The 18,784-nt window shown below is 43.5% G+C and overlaps 1 protein-coding gene across 3 annotated transcripts in view; it reads right to left on the reverse strand.

Annotated features, from left to right (window-relative positions):
• ASPH (aspartate beta-hydroxylase) overlaps positions 1–17,108 on the reverse strand; it is a 189,139-nt gene extending 172,031 nt beyond the window's left edge. For 2 of the 3 annotated variants that reach the window (XM_070802583.1, XM_070802581.1), the window contains exon 1: positions 16,776–17,108. In XM_070802583.1, the coding sequence (XP_070658684.1) occupies positions 16,776–16,887 (112 nt within the window). In that variant the 5' untranslated portion in view covers positions 16,888–17,108. The remainder of the gene's footprint in view (positions 1–16,775) is intronic. The other variant, XM_019973494.2, reaches the window with a different exon arrangement.
• Between the last annotated feature and the right edge of the window lie 1,676 nt (positions 17,109–18,784).

Consider the following 18,784-nt stretch of genomic DNA (forward strand, 5'->3'; position numbering starts at 1 on the left):
ATCAACCCTGAATATTTACTGTAAGGACTGATGCTGAAGCTCCAATACTTTGGCCACCTGATATGAAGAGCCGACTCATTGGAAAAGACCCTGAGCTGGGAAAGATTAAGGGCAGGAGGAGAAGGGGATGATAGAGGATGAGAAGGCAGGTTGGATGGCATCACTGACTCAATGGACACAAGTTTAGGCAAGCTCCAGGAGACGGTGAAGGACAGGGGAGCATAGTGTGCTGTAATCCATGGGACCACAGAGTCAGACATGACTGAGCGAGTGAACAACAACAGATGGTAAAACAAATCTAACACACTCCCAGGTGGCACTAGTGGAAAGAACCTGTCTGCCAATGCAGGAGACATGAAATGCAGGTTCAATCCCTGGGTCAGGAAGATTCCCCGAAGGAGGGCATGCAACCCACTCCAGTATTCTTGCCTGGAGAATCCCATGGACAGAGAGGTCTGGCAGGTTGGAGTCTACTGGGTAGCAAAGAGTCCGGCATGACTGAAGCGACTTAGCAGCAGTAGCAGTGGCATTCTGAAAACAAAACCAGACCACAGGCTGCTTCTGGGTGAGGGACAGGAATGACCAGGACAGGTCCAGCCAGGACCCCACGGGCTTCATCCACTCAGCTGCCTCAACCTCATACTCCAAGTCTGTCCCTTTCCTCCCTATCCTGCCCCAGTTCAAAAACCAAAGTGACAGTCAATGTCACCACATGCTCAGGTGTCCCCTAACTCAATTCTCACTGACTCATTTTGCCCTAACTTCCATATCCAACACCTCCCTCAGCTCCACCTTCACCAAACAGACTGGCCCCCACGCACCCGGCTGAGGTCACCTGGAATAAAATTCACCAGGCACCCGGCTCACCAGCCTGCACTCAGGTTCCACTGCATAAACTGTCGCAAGCACTGGTCTCTTGGCTGTGTTCCAGAAAAAGCCAGCTAGTCTGCTGCCAAAGGTTCCTAGGAGTATGACCCAACAAAATCTGACCAGCTGAAAAGGCTGAAGTTGCAAAGCTTTATGCCAGTTACTGAGAAGCTAATGTTTGGGCAGAAAGCACAGGTATATTTAACAGGTGCTGTCCTGACAGGGTACAGTATCTTCCCAGGACTGGCTAAATGTCTGTAATACCATCTTGGATAAAAGTCTTGCCCTAAATAGAACATTTCAAATAAATAACTCAGATTAAACAAATTCAGCTCAACAAATAATTCAGATCAGCAGAACAAGGTGCTTTCAGTTCTATAATCTAATAAAGATTTTAAGACACAAAGTTATCAAAATCACAGGATGGTAACTTTTTAAAAGGTTTTCACCATTTTCTCCATGCACCTGAATATTCATTCCTTTGACTAATAACTCTTGAAATCCCTGCTGTACAATGAACAGAGAAGCCACTTTGCTTACAGTCCAGTGGAGGAGTAAAACAGAAATAAAATAAAAGTTCATTTTGGTGAGTACTAATATTAGGGTATTTAGGATGGATGATCAATGCAGGAGATGCAGGTTCAAACCTAGGGTCGAGAAGATCCCCTAGAGGAGGAAATGGCTACCCACTCCAGTATTCTTGCCTGGGAAATTCTATGGACAGAGAAGACGGGTGGGCTCTAGTCCATTGGGAACACAAAGAGTCGGATATAACTCAGTGACTAAACAACAACAACATTAGGCTAAAGGAGTATACGGGACAATGTGGATATAAGACAATCACTTGGGAAGAACCATTCTCTTGAATTTTAAAGATACAGCACTTTGAAGTACAATCCTCTTTATAAATGTTATTAATAGCATTGGGATTCCCTTGTGGCTCAGCTAGTAAAGAATCCGCCTACAATGTGGGAGACCTAGGTTCAATCCCTAGGTTGGGAAGATTCCCTGGAGAAGGAAAAGGCTATCCACTCCTGTATTCTGGCCTGGAGAATTCCATGGACTGTATAGTCCATGGGGTCGCCAAGAGCCAGACTCGACTGAGCAACTTTCACTTTCACTTATAGGTTTCTATATTTTTTAATCAGGATTGTCAAACTTTAGTCTTAAGAAGGAAATCTCCATAACTCTTACAAATGAATTTTAAAAGCCAAAACCAAAAACTAAAGGGAACAAAAATTTAGCAGTATTTCAGTATTCACATAATTTTAGCCTATCAATGAGTCACATTTAAGGCTAAAGTGAGGGAAAATCAAAATGCTGCAGAACAAATAAATGCCTGCTTCTGCCCAAACGTTTCCTCCTAATCAGAATGAATGAAATACGAATGCTTCCTACTGGCCTAAGTACTTGTATGTCGAAACTACCAGAAAGGACTTGCTCATTTTAAATAATTCTCCACATCTTAATAATTTTTATTTCTTTAACTCCAACATTTATAAACATCAAGAGGATTTTTCAGTCTGTCTTCTGGCCCATAACATAAATGTTAAAAAAAAAAAAATCCATGCACGTAACACATAATTCTGGAGCACCTTTTACATTCAAGGCAGTGCGGAAGAAACACAAAAAACACAGCTTACACCATCAGCGCCCTTTTGATCTGTGAGAGGGAAGTAAGACTTTTCCCTGTAAATTTGTTCACACCATATTTACTGAGTGCCTACTATGCACAGACCATCATTTAAGTACTGGAGATGAAAAGAAAATGGAACATGGTGTTTACCTACACCAAACCCTAGGAGTAATTCTCCCAGCTCTAGCAAGTACTCTTGACCAGGGTGAATGAGCTTCGACCCACCTCCCGTTTTTGTATGAACCAGGGCCTAAGAATGGTTTTGGCTTTTTAAATCAGTTGAAAAGAAATCAAGAGAAAAATGTAGTAACATAAAAAAAAATGTTAGCGACTGACTCACACTGTTGTACAGCAGAAACCAACATGACACTATAAAGTAGTTATCCTCCAATTTAAAAAATTAGGAAAAAAAAAAGAAAATGATAGTTGTTTCCAGGGAGATCATGTGATCACCATGCTGACCTCTGATCAGAACAATCCGGGTAACCCATTACCAACCACCGGTGGTGAGACAGGCAGTGTGGAGCCAAGGAGCCCTGTTCTATGCAAAAGAGAAAAAGCCTCCTTCTCCAGCCGAGTGTGAACAGGGAAGCAAGAAACCCCAAGGCTGCCAGCTGCCATCTTGAGTCCCAGAGGAGCCAACCTCAGGATGACAGACACCGACACCGAGAAGTCATGTGCTCTGAGGACTTCCTGAACCACTGATCCTACCACAGCTGGTACGAGCACACCACATCTTTCTTAATGAAATCAATTCCTAACTGTTTACGGGGGTCTGCGTCTGGTGTCTGTTCCTAACACAGATCATAAAGTTTTTGCCTTTATGATCAAGCAAGAACGAAAGACAGCAGATGATCACAGTACAAAACTAAACATCTGTTCTGTTCAAGGGAGTATCACCATCACCATGTACCACAACTGCAGTTGTTAAGAAACGCTTACTATGCATCAGTTTGCATAAGTGTGAGTTATCTCCATTTGAGAGATGAAGAAATATTTCAAGATGCTGAGAGAGGTTTGTTGACTTACTAAAAGGTCAAAAACGAGTGGCAGAGCTAGTCCTCGGGTCCAGTGCAGTCTAATACTGTGTTGTCACACTTTTCTCATCTGCTAGAAGGCAATGGCACCCCACTCCAGGACTCTTGCTTGGAAAATCCCATGGATGGAGGAGCCTGTTAAGCTGCAATCCATGGGGTCGCTAAGAGTCGGACACAACTGAGCGACTTCACTTTCACTTTTCACTTTCATGCATTGGAGAAGGAAATGGCAACCCGATCCAGTGTTCTTGCCTGGAGAATCCCAGGGACGGGGGAGCCTGGTGGGCTGCCGTCTATGGGGTCGCACAGAGTCAGACACAACTGAAGTGACTTAGCATTGCACAGCATAGAGGAACCCGTGGATCAATGAGGATGCTAAGACAGTACCTGCAGAGGGCGCTACAGACGCTCATGCTGGGGGTGGGGGGAGGAGGGTTGCAAAACCCACCGGAAAGATGATCAACAGGAAGGTAGAACTGATGGGGTACCTGCATCTTAACAGACACACAGGAGCCACACAGGGAAAGAGCAAGTGTGGGGCTGTCACAGAAGAAACAGCAAGGACAAATGCAGAGACCTCAGAGAGTGACCTGACATGGGTGAATTAATATAAAGAGAGCAGTTTAAGATTGGCCAGAGAGGGTAAGCGGAGAAGGCAATGGCACCCCACTCCTGTACTCTTGCCTGGAAAATCCCATGGATGGAGGAGCCTGGTGGGCTGCAGTCCATGCGGTCTTGAAGAGTCGGACATGATGGAGCAACTTCACTTTCACTTTTCCCTTTCCTGCATTTGAAAAGGAAATGGCAACCCACTCCAGTGTTCTTGGCTGGAGAATCCCAGGGACGGTGGGGCTTGGTGGGCTGCCGTCTATGGGGTCGCACAGAGTCGGACATGACTGAAGTGACTTAGCAGCAGCAGTAGAGATCGTAAGAGGGGCAAGATCATGAGGAACCTGCTAGATGGTGCTAAGGAATCTAAACTACACCTTGAGGACCAGGAAGACTAGGCAAGGTTTTCAAATAAGCGACATGATCGAACTTACACTTTATGAAGATGACAATGCCTGAAGGATGAAATAGGACCAGTTATGAGTCATCTAACTCATTACTCCTTGGAAGGAAAGTTATGACCAACCTAGACAGCATATTCAAAAGCAGAGACATTACTTTGCCCACAAAGGTCCATCTAGTCAAGGCTATGGTTTTTCCAGTGGTCATGTATGGATGTGAGAGTTGGACTGTGAAGAAAGCTGAGCGCCGAAGAATTGATGCTTTTGAACTGTGGTGTTGGAGAAGACTCTTGAGAGTCCCTTGGACTGCAAGGAGATCCAACCAGTCCGTTCTGAAGGAGATCAGCCCTGGGATTTCTTTGGAAGGAATGATGCTAAAGCTGAAACTCCAGTACTTTGGCCACCTCATGCGAAGAGTTGACTCATTGGAAAAGACTCTGATGCTGTGAGGGGTTGGGAGCAGGAGAAGGGGACGACAGAGGATGAGATGGCTGGATGGCATCACTGACTGGATGGACGTGAGTTTGAGTGAACTCCGAGAGTTGGTGATGGACAGGGAAGCCTGGCGTGCTGCAATTCATGGGGTCGCAAAGAGTAGGACACGACTGAGCGACTGAACTGAACTGAACTGACTGATGAGTCATCTAAGGGCTCCCCTAGTGGCTCAGAAGTATAGATACGCCTGTGATGCAAGAGATCACCTGCAGTGCAGGAGACACGGGTTTGATCCCTGGGTTAGGAAGATCCCCTGGAGGAGGACATGGCAAACAAGTCCAGTATTCTTGCCTGGAAAATCCCATAAGCAGAGGAGCCTGGCGGGCTACAGGCTATGGAGTCACAAAGAGTTGGGTGTGACTGAGCAACTGAACAACAACAACAGTAAAGCACTTAGGCTAAATCTAATCAAAGAGGCATACCACTTTGGGATAAAATTATAAAAAGTCACTGTAAGACAAATATATAGGAAGTTGCACCATGTTTATGTACAGAAATACTCATTATTATATGTGTGCTCTTGTCCCATTTTGTGCAAACTCCAGGAGATAGTGAAAGACAGAGAAGCCTGGCATGCAGCAGTCCATGGGGTTGCAAAGAGTCAGACATGACTTAGTGACTAAACACACACACACATATTTGTCCCAAACTGTTCTATAAATTAAATACAATCCCAGTCAAAATCCTGAAATATTCTTCATGAAACTTAACTTGATGTGCAGATTCTAAAAAGACACAGGCAAAGAAAGGTCCCCAAACAGTGAGGACAATGATGAAAAAGACAGGATAGAAGGACCTGCCTAATTCCACATACCAGGAATAAAACAGTCACAGGTATCTAGACACAATAGGTGATACAGCAGATTAGTGTAGAAAGAAGACACTTCAACTAATGGTGCAGGACATTTTCATTATTCATCTTTAAAAATATCAGATCCCTACCCAACAATATATACAATAAAAAGCACACCCCATCGTTTAGACATCTAAATGTAAAAGGCAAAATTCAGTAGTTTATAGAAAAAAAGAAAATGTTTTATGATCTCTGTTAGAAAAGATGTCCTAAATAAAGCACAAACCATAAAGAAGAAAATAGAAAAATGCTATTATCAATGGATCAAAAATCTAAAAATTCTATTCAACAAATTATACTACAGAAAATGACAACATGAATAATCATAGACTGGGAGAAGCCCTTTATCACACAATCAAAAGGTTCAAGATAAAGAAATTCAACAAATCAAAAATGTAAATTATATAGAATTTAAAAACCTAGACAAATAGGTTATATATATATATGTATATATATTAAAAAAAATTCACAGGAAAGGAAACTCGAATAGCTATTCTCACTAGTAACCTCATTGGTGATGAGAAAAATGCAAGTTTAAAACACAAACACTACTTCACATGCACTAAACTTACTAAACTTGCAATATTAAAGGTTACCAAGTGTTGGTAATGTGGTTGCTGCACACAGGTAGCTGTTTTCATGGTGGGTGGGAGTGTAAAGTGATACAAGCACTTCGAGGTTGGGGAAAAAAAGGTGATACTTGATGAAGTTTAATATGTGTATTTGCTATGACCCAACAATTCCAATCCTAAATTATGCTCTAGGAAAGGACTTAGACATTTATACAAGGTAATAGACAACTCCAAGAGGGTTCAGGGAGCAGTGTTTGAAAGAAAGCAATGAAAACAAACAAAGTCGTCCTGGACTCCAGGATGGCTAAAGAAAAAGCACATTCATATAATGAAGAGCTATATATATGAAAACATAGAGCCAGTTTGGTAGAGTCTTAAGCAAATAGTGTCCAATAGTTGACAAGTATGAGCCTATTTATAAAACTTTTGACATGCACTAAACAAACGTATGGGCTTCCCTGGTGGCTCAGTGGTAAAAGAATCCACCTGCAATGCAGAAGATGTGGGGTCGATCCCTGGGTTGGGAAGATCCCCTGGAGGAGCAAATTGCAACCCACTTCCATATTCTAACACAAGCTGGAATCAAGATTGCCGGGAGAAATATCAATAACCTCAGTTATGCAGATGACACTACCCTTATGGCAGAAAGTGAAGAGGAACTCAAAAGCCTCTTGATGAAAGTGAAAGTGGAGAGTGAAAAAGTTGGCTTAAAGCTCAACATTCAGAAAACAAAGATCATGGCATCCTGTCCCATCACTTCATGGGAAATAGATGGGGAAACAGTGGAAACAGTGCCAGACTTTATTTTTCTGGGCTCCAAAATCACTACAGATGGTGACTGCAGCCATGAAATTAAAAGACGCTTACTCCTTGGAAGGAAAGTTATGACCAACCTAGATAGCATATTCAAAAGCAGAGACGTTACTTTGCCAACAAAGGTTCGTCTAGTCAAGGCTATGGTTTTTCCTGTGGCCATGTACGGATGTGAGAGTTGGACTGTGAAGAAGACTGAGTGCCGAAGAATTGATGCTTTTGAACTGTGGTGTTGGAGAAGACTCTTGAGAGTCCCTTGGACTGCAAGGAGATCCAACCAGTCCGTTCTGAAGGAGATCAGCCCTGGGATTTCTTTGGAAGGAATGATGTTAAAGCTGAAACTCCAGTCCTTTGGCCACCTCATGCGAAGAGTTGACTCATTGGAAAAGACTGATGCTGGGAGGGATTGGGGGCAGGAGGAGAAGGGGACGACAGAGGATGAGATGGCTGGATGGCAACATTGACTCGATGGACGTTGAGTCTGAGTGAACTCCGGGAGTTGGTGATGGACAGGGAGGCCTGGCGTGCTGCGGTTCATGGGGTCTCAAAGAGTCGGACACGACTGAGCAACTGATCTGATCTGATCTGATCCATATTCTTGTCTGGAAAATCCCATGGACAGAGAAGCCTGGTGGGCTATAGTCCATGGGGTCACAAAACAGTTGGAAACGATTTAGTAACTAAATCGTTAGTTTTTAGTAAATTTAGTAAATCGTAAATTTAGTAACTAAATTTAGTAACTAAACAACACCAACAACAAACAAATGTATATGTATCTATACATACACACATATTTCTATACATAGGGATATAGATATATTTCCTGAGCTATTTTCATAAATAGAAAATTTAATAATATATTTTATACAAATGGATATATAGTATACAATATGCAACAGAATATTATATTAAGTTATATATGACTATTACACTATATATATCATATTTGCAGCATAACATTATGTTATCTAATATATTACTATCTATATTATATGGTAGTCACTCAGTCTTGCCTGACTCTGCAACCCCAAGGACTGTAACCCACCAGGCTCCTCTGTCCATGGGATTTTCCAGGCAAGGATACTGGAGTGGGTTGCCATTTCCTTCTCCAGGGAATCTTTCCAACCCAGGGACTGAACCTGGGTCTCCTGCATTGCAGGCAGATTCTTCACTGACTGAGCCACGAGGGAAGCTATATATTATATAATATATATTATAAAGCGATGTATGACAATGATTATCACAAAATGTTTAAAATTGTAAAGGGATAACACAGGAGAGGAGAAACCAAGAATTTGGTAATATTTTACTTTCTCATCTGTATGGTGGCTACATGTAAGTCACTGCATTATTTATATCTATGTAAACATCTTAATATATAATATTACAAATAGATAGTTTTAAAGAGAAACACATAGAAATATTTACATTCTAAAAGAGAGATGGCTCTCCATCAAAAAGCAAAATGCGTGAAATAATTTGTAAATATAAAATTCAGTAACTGACAAGCATCTTATTCAAATTGATTTAACTCAAAAAATGGAAAAGTTAAATGCAGGTATTCTTTCAATAAACACAACACAGATTTTTATTTTCATGTAAGGGGAAAAAAATTAACTTCTAAATAAAATTTACCTGTGAATCTAGACCAAACAGACTTTCCAGTAGACCAATTCAGGAAAACTGAATTAAAAACAGAGTGTGAAAGACCGTGAGAAACTGTACAATAGCAATATAATAAACAAGAACCAAAGTGAGAGACAGGAGAGAACAAAACAGCCCTGAGTCTGCACTAGGTCATGACAGCAAAGGCTGTCAAACCTAGACAAGCTATGAGAAATAACAGTTATATAGTACTGGTGACGGAACAACATTATTTTCTCCAGTCATATTTTCTCACTCAAAATTAAGACTGATGCTTGCTGGCTCCCATGCAGAATGAGTCACGGGGTTAAATCTGTAGGAACACATGCAGGAAAGAAAGGCTGGCGTCTTTCCAAGCACAGCAACAGTCGTTTCCACTCTGCACTAACTAAACACCCCCCACCACCACCCCCAGGCCCAGTCCGCGTTAAGAGCATGGAGAGCATCCATGGCAGATGAGGAAGGCCACGCTACAGCCAGATCGACCAGGCGAGACACCTGGATTTCCAAGGGGGCCAGAGACCAGCCCCAAGCCTTCAGAAGATCTTGTGTAAGTATATTTTCTAAAGACTTACTCACCAAGTAGCCTCAACATTTCCTCTGAGTCTAAAGGAACTTATGGTTCCCAGGGGAAAGGATGGGGGGAAGGGATAGTTAGGGAGTTTGGGATGGACATGTGCACACTGCTGTATTTAAAATGGATAATCAACAAGGACCTCCTGTATAGCACAGGGAACTCTGCCCAGTGTTATGTGGTGGTCTGGAGGGAAGGGGAGCATGAGGGAGAAAAGATAGCTGCGTATGCAGGGCTGAATCCTTTCCTGTTCACCTGAAAACTACCACAATATTGTTTGTTAATCAGCTATGTGTGCGTGCTAAGTCACTTCAGTTGTGTCCAACTCTATGCAACTCTATGAACTGCGGCCCACCAGGCTCCAGTGTCTGTGGGGTTCTCCAGGCAAGAATACTGGAGTGGGTCACCACGCCCTCCTCCAGGGGATCTTCCTGACCCAGGGATCAAACTCGCATCTCTTACGTCTACCTGCATTGCCAGGCAGGTTCTTAACCACTATCGCCACCTGGGAAGCCCCAATTGACTATACCCCAACACAAAATTTTAAAAAATTATTTTTTAAAACAAATTTCCTTTGATTCTAATAGGTTATCTACAGCAAATTTGTCCTCAGGCGTCATCGACCTGATCAGAACTAAGTTAGACTCAGTGATCTGCCCTTAAAAGATATCCACATCAGCCAAAGGTAACCAAGACACACCCTTGAAAAGCAAATGTTAAATGCAGAGCAAATGCCTGAAGCACTCTCATTAAAAAACAATAATGACTAATGAGGAAATACTACCTTGGCTCCTAGCACTAGCAGAAGAAACCGCTAAAGCAATGGACTTCAGAACAAGGCCCCTACAGTGGCACGTAGAGATGAAGAGAAGGAAGAAATGAACATCCTAATCTCTGGTCCTCTAGTAGAAATGGCCAGATCTGCAGGACTAAACACCAGACACGTATCCACCAAGATTTATATTCAGAGCTGCACAGATGCTTGAGCAGTGGATACTGGAGCACAGGAGGAGCCTGAGCACCCCCACCTCTCCCAACAGATGGCTGAGGCTTTCCCAGGGATCTGGGGAAACCGTAGATGGGTTCTCTGTACATACAGAATTTATTAAAGGGAAGCTAATTTTAAAATGTTCTGTTTATCTTAGGACAGAATGAAATGAAACCACACAGGAGATGCAGAAATACCCCCAGACACGAACTAACTTGTGTATTTTCAGAATATTAAAGCAGTATGCTGGAGTAACATCAAAAGACTGAAATAGATCTGAGCTCTAGTAAGAGAAAACAGTGCAGCTCCAGAAGGGATCTGAGGGTAAATCCTGAACTTGAAGGCTGACGTGCACCCCAGAGGCAGCCAGAAATGTGTCAAAGGGTACTCAGAACCCGCTATGAACATGACTTCTAGGACATCCACTTGACTCAAACAGATGCTACCCTGTATGACAAAAATTCATTTCCTAAATCATAAAAAATGTTTCAAGCATGCAATAGCCTGCTTAGTTCTACAGCCTTATATATTCTCCAAAGTTTCATAGGCACCTTTACCATTACGGGTACTTTGATGAAAAACCTGAGCAACAGAAAGGCATATAGAATTGATTTTAGGGCTGTCACAACCCTGAATAATTCTTTCCATTTGAGACCAGGTTTAAAAATTTTGAGTGACTTGCTACACAGTTCTTAAATGGCTATGAATCCAGGTCATCAGATTTTCCCAAACTACAATGTCCTTCTGGAGAATAAAAAAAAAATGGGCGGGGGGTGAGGGGTGGGGTGGGGGGCGGGGCAGATATTCTACTGGGACCAAAGAACTCAGAGGTTAAATTTTCAATAGTAACTAAAAATAGAGTGGAAAGCTCACATGATTCTTAATCCAAGCTACTCTGTTGCCAATCAGCTGAAAATGAGAATCTCTCATTGTCTAGTAATCTCTCTGAGACACATGATTTTAAAGTAAAGCTAAAGTATAGATCTCTCCTTTTACTTCTGAACCCAGGTTAATGTTTGGTCATTTTAAAATTGTGTGCAAAGGACTTCCCTAGCGGTCCAGTGGTTAAGACTTCACGTTCCAGTAGAGGGGTTGCAGGTTTGATCCCTGGTCGGGGAGATAACATCCCACGTGCCTTGTGGCCAAAAAACTAAAACATTTTTTAAAAAGACAAGAAAGAAAAGAAACAATACTATAACAAATTCAATAAAGACTTTTTAAAAAAGGTAACTATGTTAAAAAATAATAATTATGTGTTCAAGAATTCCCTCCCAATACTTTTTAGCACTTGGTTCCATACAATCTGAGCTGCCCTGTGGCTTAGACAGTAAAGAATCCACCTGCCAACATAGGAGCCGAGAGTTCGATCCCTGGGTTGGGAAGATCCCCTGGACAAGGGAAGGACTACCCACGCCAGTGTTCTTGCCTGGAGAATTCCAGGGACAGAGGAGACCCACCATGGGGCCTCAGAGTCGGACACAACTGAGCGACTAACACTCATTTTTCATACAATCTGGCCAGTTGAAACTGCTGTTCAAATGAACACAAAACAGCACACAGTTCCTCTGGTGGAAGAATTATGGCCTTCCTATCTTTTCATTCTAGACTGACTCACAAACGATTAACTGGCACAAAATGATTAAAGGAAAGGAATTTCACCAAGGCCTCCTTGTTCAATGGAGTCAGAGGGCAAACAGAAATGTATTGTGTCTGTTAATTACCAAGCAGTCTAAGATACATTGAAAGCAATAAGGAAGAAAAAAATTCTAAATGATTAACATGCATCAAAATCAAACATCTTCAAATGTATAATTTTACAGATAGTTCATCAATGCATTTAATTCTAAATACAATCAGCCTAAATAAATAAGACTGCTGCCGCTGCTGCTAAGTCACTCCAGTCGTGTCTGACTCTGTGTGACCCCATAGACGGAAACCCACCAGACTCCCCCGTCCCTGGGATTCTCCAGGCAAGAACACTGGAGTGGGCTGCCATTTCCTTCTCCAATGCATGAAAGTGAAAAGTGAAAGGGAAGTCGCTCAGTTGTGTCCGACTCTTAGAGACCCCATGGACTGCAGCCTACCAGGCTCTGCTGTCCATGGGATTTTCCAGGCAAGAGTACTGGAGTGGGGTGCCATTGCCTTTTCTGAAATAAGACTGCTAGGGCCTGACTATTACTACTAAATTTCAAAACCTGCTGTTAGAGACTGTGACAGAATTAAATAGCAGTGGCTGAGCATTTTAAATTAGTTGTCCATCAATGGTTCATTTCCTTCTCCAGGGGATCTTCCCGACCCCGGGATCGAACCCCTGTCTCCCGCATTGCAGGCAGACGCTTTACCCTCTGAACCACCAGGGAAGCCCTCTGAGTATGTACAGGGCTCTTAAATTTAAAAAACAAGTAGATGATACATCTGAAACTTGAAAGTGGAAAAAGTGTTCTACAGTGACACCTACTGGTGAAGTGTGATGTGGTGGCACAACACTATTAGACAAAGGAAATAGATGTTTACATCCCCTAGCAAGTTAGAAGCTACAGGGAAAGACTGAATGACATTGCAAAGGGAAACTCTAAACAAAAGCATTATATATACCAGGGTCTGTAACTACAAAATAAGTATAAAAGCACATCATGATCCCTGTTGATCAAAGATCTTCAAATCAATAAATCTGAAAGAGGTTTCCCTTGGCCTCAGTTGGTCAAGCAAGTCAGTTTTTCTTATGTGTGAGTTAAAGGTAAATGGAGAAGGCAATGGCACCCCACTCCAGTACTCTTGCCTGGAAGATCCCATGGACGGAGGAGCCTGGTAGGCTGCAGTCCATGGGGTCGCTGAGAGTCGGACACAACTGAGCGACTTCACTTTCACTTTTCACTTTCATGCACTGGAGAAGGAAATGGCAACCCACTCCAGTGTTCTTGCCTGGAGAATCCCAGGGACGGGGGAGCCTGGTGGGCTGCCATCTATGGGGTCGCACAGAGTCGGACACGACTGAAGCGACTTAGCAGTAAAGGTAAATACTTCCCAGGAGGTGCAGTGGTAAATAATCTGCCTGCAATGCAGGAGGCTCAGGGGAATCATGGGTTTGATCCCTTGTTCGGGAAGATCCCTGGAGTAGGAAATGGCAACCCACTCCAGTATTCTTGCCTGGAAAATTCCATGGACAGAGGAACCTGCCAGGCCACCGTCTACAGGGCCGCAAAGAGTCAGATATGACTGAGCACAAACACACACAAAGGTAATATGTTCAATTTACTTGTTTCTTTCATATTTTAAAGAATAAAACTGGAAAAGGCAAACTTGAGCTCTGCAAAAAGCTAAGCATGTTATCAGTTTTCAATTTAAGCTGAAGGCTTAAATAAAAAGCAGACACCTGCTTTAAAAATCTAACTTTTACATAAACCTCCAAGTTTCAGTTTCAAAACACCACGTTTGAAAAAAATGACCACCAAGATCAACAAAAGTCCAGATAATCACATTTTCCCTAAAATGAATGTTTCAAAGGACTGGGTCCTCTTCCACTCTACTTTCACATACAAATGTTAGAAATAATAACGTTTAATGTGACTAGTGTCATCATGTCCTTCAGAATCTCAATGTAAAACAACTCAAAAAACATTAGCTGAGCCCATGTACTTCTTCTCAAACTAAGATTTTCAAACATGCTGTTTCAAATACAACTGTAGTCAAAAGTTAACTGGTGATACCATAGGAAGCATATTTTTCTTTAAAAAAAAAAAAAAAACAGGTGTAATATGCCATAGAGAGCTAGAAAGAAAAGATAATCAACTTCGACTCCAAGATTCCCATAAAATCTTACAAATTAGAGAACCTAAAATCCAGGAGATGGTGAGGGGCAGCAAGGCCTGGTGTGCTGCAGTCCATGGGGTCGCAAAGAGTCAGACACAACTTAGCCACAGCACAACAAAAATCCAGTACAATGGTCAAATGAATAAGAGAAAACCTGGTTTTAGTCTTGGATCATCCAATAATCAGTTGGGTTTCTAAGAAGTATATAACCTTTAAGGATTCAGACAATCTTTCCAGGCCTCGTGGTAAGGCCGCAGCCAAGATTCCAGTTTCTGTGATTTCCCCAGCATGTGGTATTGACTTGGGCATCAATGTGTACACATCAATGACAGACAGATACAGCAAACAAATAGAAGTGGCTCCATCTTTCCGGTATCGGATCACACGTTCCACTGCAATGCAACTGCTTACAACAGAAAGAAACCTCCTTTCATCTCCTGTGCCTTCCACGTGGCACACAGTCAGAACTCATCACTGACTGAAAAAAAAAAAAAAAAATAGCTGCGGAAAAAGAATGCTCGTTATGTAACAAGCGAGACTCCGATGTCAACTGTCTGTGGATATTTTGCTGGTAATACAGGTACCTCTCTCATTTCCACATTCTCTTTTATATACTATGTCTGTTTCACAACAATTACAGGATCAATGTGTAAAATGCTTAAAAGGCTGTAGATCCTCAAATAGGATAGAACTTGCTCTAAAATGCTGGAATATCAAAGTTCAAATGTGTTCATTTTGGTCCTAACATTTCCTAAATGTATCACCTACCTGTTAAAACTGATTCAGATCTTGAACCACTGGGGATGGGGATACAATCAATACACACTGTCGATGCTAATTCTCACCAACAACAGGGCATTTAATAAAACAACTGCTTCAGATATAGTCAAACCTCTCTACCCAGAATTGCAAAAGGCAAAGTCGATGCTAATTCTCACCAACAACAGGGCATTTAATAAAACAACTGCTTCAGATATAGTCAAACCTCTCTACCCAGAATTGCAAAAGGCAAAGTGGAACAAAGATGATGTGCTTTGCTTGTAAATGGCTACAAAAACTTTTGAAAACAACATTAAAGTGTCATTCATCAGCTTTCTCTACTTGGAGCTGAAGTTGCATGAGTTCTTCTCATTTAGATATTTTAAAAAGTGTAGCCAGAGCCCGCCCTTCATCTACCCTTCTGCCTGTTTAAGTCAACTGACTGGCATTAAGGTCAAGTGACAAAGGAATACAAAGTTTACTTATGTCAAAGGTGAATTAATATGTTTTCTGTGGAATTCAAACTATCTTTTTTCTCTACAATACAAAATATTAGTTCTCAGAGTGTAAATTTATTCAATGATCTCAACTGCACTATTTTCATCATTTAAATTTAACTATTTAAATTCATTCACTCATCAAATAATTTTTTATTGAGCATCTATTAATGGCCAGATTCATTCACTCATCAAATAATTTTTTATTGAGCATCTATTAATGGCCAGACTCAAAGAGTTGGGAAAAGGAATCAACCAGAGGGAATGTGTGAGACATGAAGGCAATACACATGAAAACAAATAATCTCAGAGAGTGGTAAGTGCTATTTAAACAACAGCTCTTTAAAGGATGACTATAGTGTTCTGATTTACTTTTTTGATACAAGTAAATAACATTCCTTGCAGACCTCAGGAAACAAAGAATCTAGAATCATTTTAAAAGGGAAAGTTTATAGCTCAGATTCAATACACATGTGGATTGCAGTTTTAATATTCTAAATATGAGTCAAAGGAGGTATAAAAGAAACGAGAACCACTGAAATATGAGATGAAACAGATTTACAACATCTGTTCTCTCTCTCTTTGCTGGATAAGCACAGAAGGAGAAAGGTGAATATCTTTTTTTTTTTAGAGAGAAGACAAAGGGAAAAAAATAGAGAAGCTTGCCCAGTACTTATGGTATTCTGTTATATTTAAAGGCAACTACAACGCAAGATAAGAAAGCTACATAAAGGCAAAAATATTTAAAATAATCTTCAAGAATATTCAAATCACTCCCCTCTCCCCCGCCCCACACACACATCCCAGCAGCCTTATTCTCCTTTGGGCTGCACTTAAAAGCTGCTGGTTTGGCAAGAACTTATTTTCTGACTTTGGCTCATTTCCAAACTCTCCAAAATACGCACGGCCAAGGTAAACTGTTTCTCTTACGCCTATCATCAATTCCACAGCGAGCCAAGAAGGAGTGGATCGACACCACCTCCATCTCGGCTGCGCACTGCAGGTGAGGGAGCGGCCGGGAAGGGGCTCCCTGCTCTGCCCGGCCCCTCCAGCCCACCCGCCAGGCCCACCGAGCACGGCCTCCGCCCCGTGCCCGGAGGAGGATGGAGGAGGCGCTCGGCGGCATCTGGGGAGGTGGACTCGCAGCGCCCACGCCCCCCACCCCCAACGGAGCCCCATCCTCCGGGCCACCCGGACCCCGGCTCTGGAGCGCGTCTGACCTCTCCGGGCCCCGGGGCTGCTGCTGCCGCCGCTGGTGCAGCCGGTCGGACTGCCAGAGCTGCTGCTGCTGCTGTTGCCGCCGCCGCCCTTGGCATTCTTGCGCGGGGCCATCGCGCGCACCGCTGGAGCAGGCAAGGGTCGGGGGCTCCCTCCGGGCGTGGGGTGCGCGGGCGCTGCAGCGGGTGAGGGCCGCAGCTCCTGAAGCTGCACGGGTGTCTCGGCACCGCCCGCAGCGCCTCCGAGGACTTGTCGCCCGCGTGCCTCCGGCGCGCGCTCGATCCTCGCCTGCTCGGGGCTGGTGACTGCCCTCCCGGCGCGAGAGCGCGCCGCTCACCCGCCCTGAGGCCACGCCCCCGTCCGGCGAGCCCCACCCCTCCCCGCCCACAGAAGGCTGAGTGACGGGATATACAGCCAGTCACAAGGGCCTCTATGAGGGGGCGGATTCGTGCCGCGTTTCCCCGCCCCGCTGCAGGCTTAGGGCTGCTCTGGCGCGACGCTGCGGCCTGTGAGAGCCAGCAGCTTTCGACTTTCCAGTCTGTCCTGGTCCTTTGGAACGTGGCAGACGTGGAAGGCAAGAGAACTCTCGCGAGCTTTGGCGGACCCTGTACAATGGGGATGGGGCGGGGCGGGCGACACGTGTGCAGCGTCTGGATTAGAGCTCACCCTCTCCTGGCTTTTCACCGGGAATTTTGTTCGTGTCCCACTTCCCTGTGCACACAGAAAGCCAAGTGAGGCAACGTCCCTTCTTGCGAAAAAACTGTATTTGTCAGTATTAATATTACGACATTTCTGAAATGGTAATGTTAGAACTAACTAAATGCTTAAGCCATACGCAGTTGGTTTTAAAGCAGGACGTTACTTCTTTTGTGCCATCAGCGTTTTCAGATCTTAGTTAAGAGGTGCAAATGTAAAGCAAAAAGTTCGTTTCCTTGCCCTGCTCCGCAGCCTCTATCTGCAATCTCTCTGCAGCGCTGACGTCTTCATTCCTCTCCCTTGATGTCCCCACCGTGGGTCCCCCCACCCACCCACCCACCCCGTGCAGGGGCAAGTAGCCTAGGCCTTCAGCTGCTTCTGACCACACGTGGTCTTAATAATATCTGGATCCCTAGACGAGCCAGATAGGAGCTTGAGATCAGTCACATCGTCTGTCATCATCTTTGTGTCGCCAGTCGCCAACACAATGCCTGATGCAACAGACAAGCCAGACCTGTTCAGTGATTTGATACATTTCTGATAACTTAACACTCTCCCCCAATTCTTGACCGTGTTTCAGAGCACCGCCTGGGAGTGTCTTAAGAGCGCCAAGGAACCAGAGCCAAGGTTGCAGAGTGGCACCTGCTTTTATCCTTCTTCTCCAGTTCTGCCACTGTGCACTGTCAGGTCCTTGGCCTCACCGGCCTCTTCTGGATTCACAGAAGCCCAGGGGAGGGTCGCACTGCATAATGAGACGGCTTCTCTCTCCTTTTTGTGAAATTATGTTAGATAGTTATCAAGACAGAGCAGGGCAGCAGAGCTCACAGGGTTTGTACTGAAGCAGCTTGTTCAGTTTTTATCTCATGGCATCTCCTTCTGCCTTCACCCTCCCTTTTTCTCATCCAAATCTGTTAACCAAATCCCTTAATCCCTTTCTCATCCAAATCCCTTAATCGTTATTTCATTGGGTGGAGGAGGGTGGAGAGCTGGACTAAGAGACAAATCTAAGTGAAAGAGCTTAATATAAAATTATTATGAGAAATGAGCTGAGCAGACAATGCTGAAGATACTTGAACTCTTAAATTCTGACAAAAATCCTTGTGGTGTCTGTTTCTTGAGTGTGAGTTAAATCAGGCCCAGAGAGGTTAAATTAAGTAGGTAACAGAGCTAGTAAGTGATGGAGCAGGGATGCGATATGGTTCCATCTGGCTCCAGAGTCTATGGTCAGAATTCTCCTTCCAAGGACAAGGTTCAGTTTTGAGCAGAGAATGTCTCACTGGCTCCTTCTTCTCTTAGCAGATGTCTCCTGAAAGCC

The sequence above is a fragment of the Bos indicus genome, chromosome 14, assembly GCF_029378745.1.
Source record: "Bos indicus isolate NIAB-ARS_2022 breed Sahiwal x Tharparkar chromosome 14, NIAB-ARS_B.indTharparkar_mat_pri_1.0, whole genome shotgun sequence".
NCBI classification, from domain to species: domain Eukaryota; kingdom Metazoa; phylum Chordata; class Mammalia; order Artiodactyla; family Bovidae; genus Bos; species Bos indicus.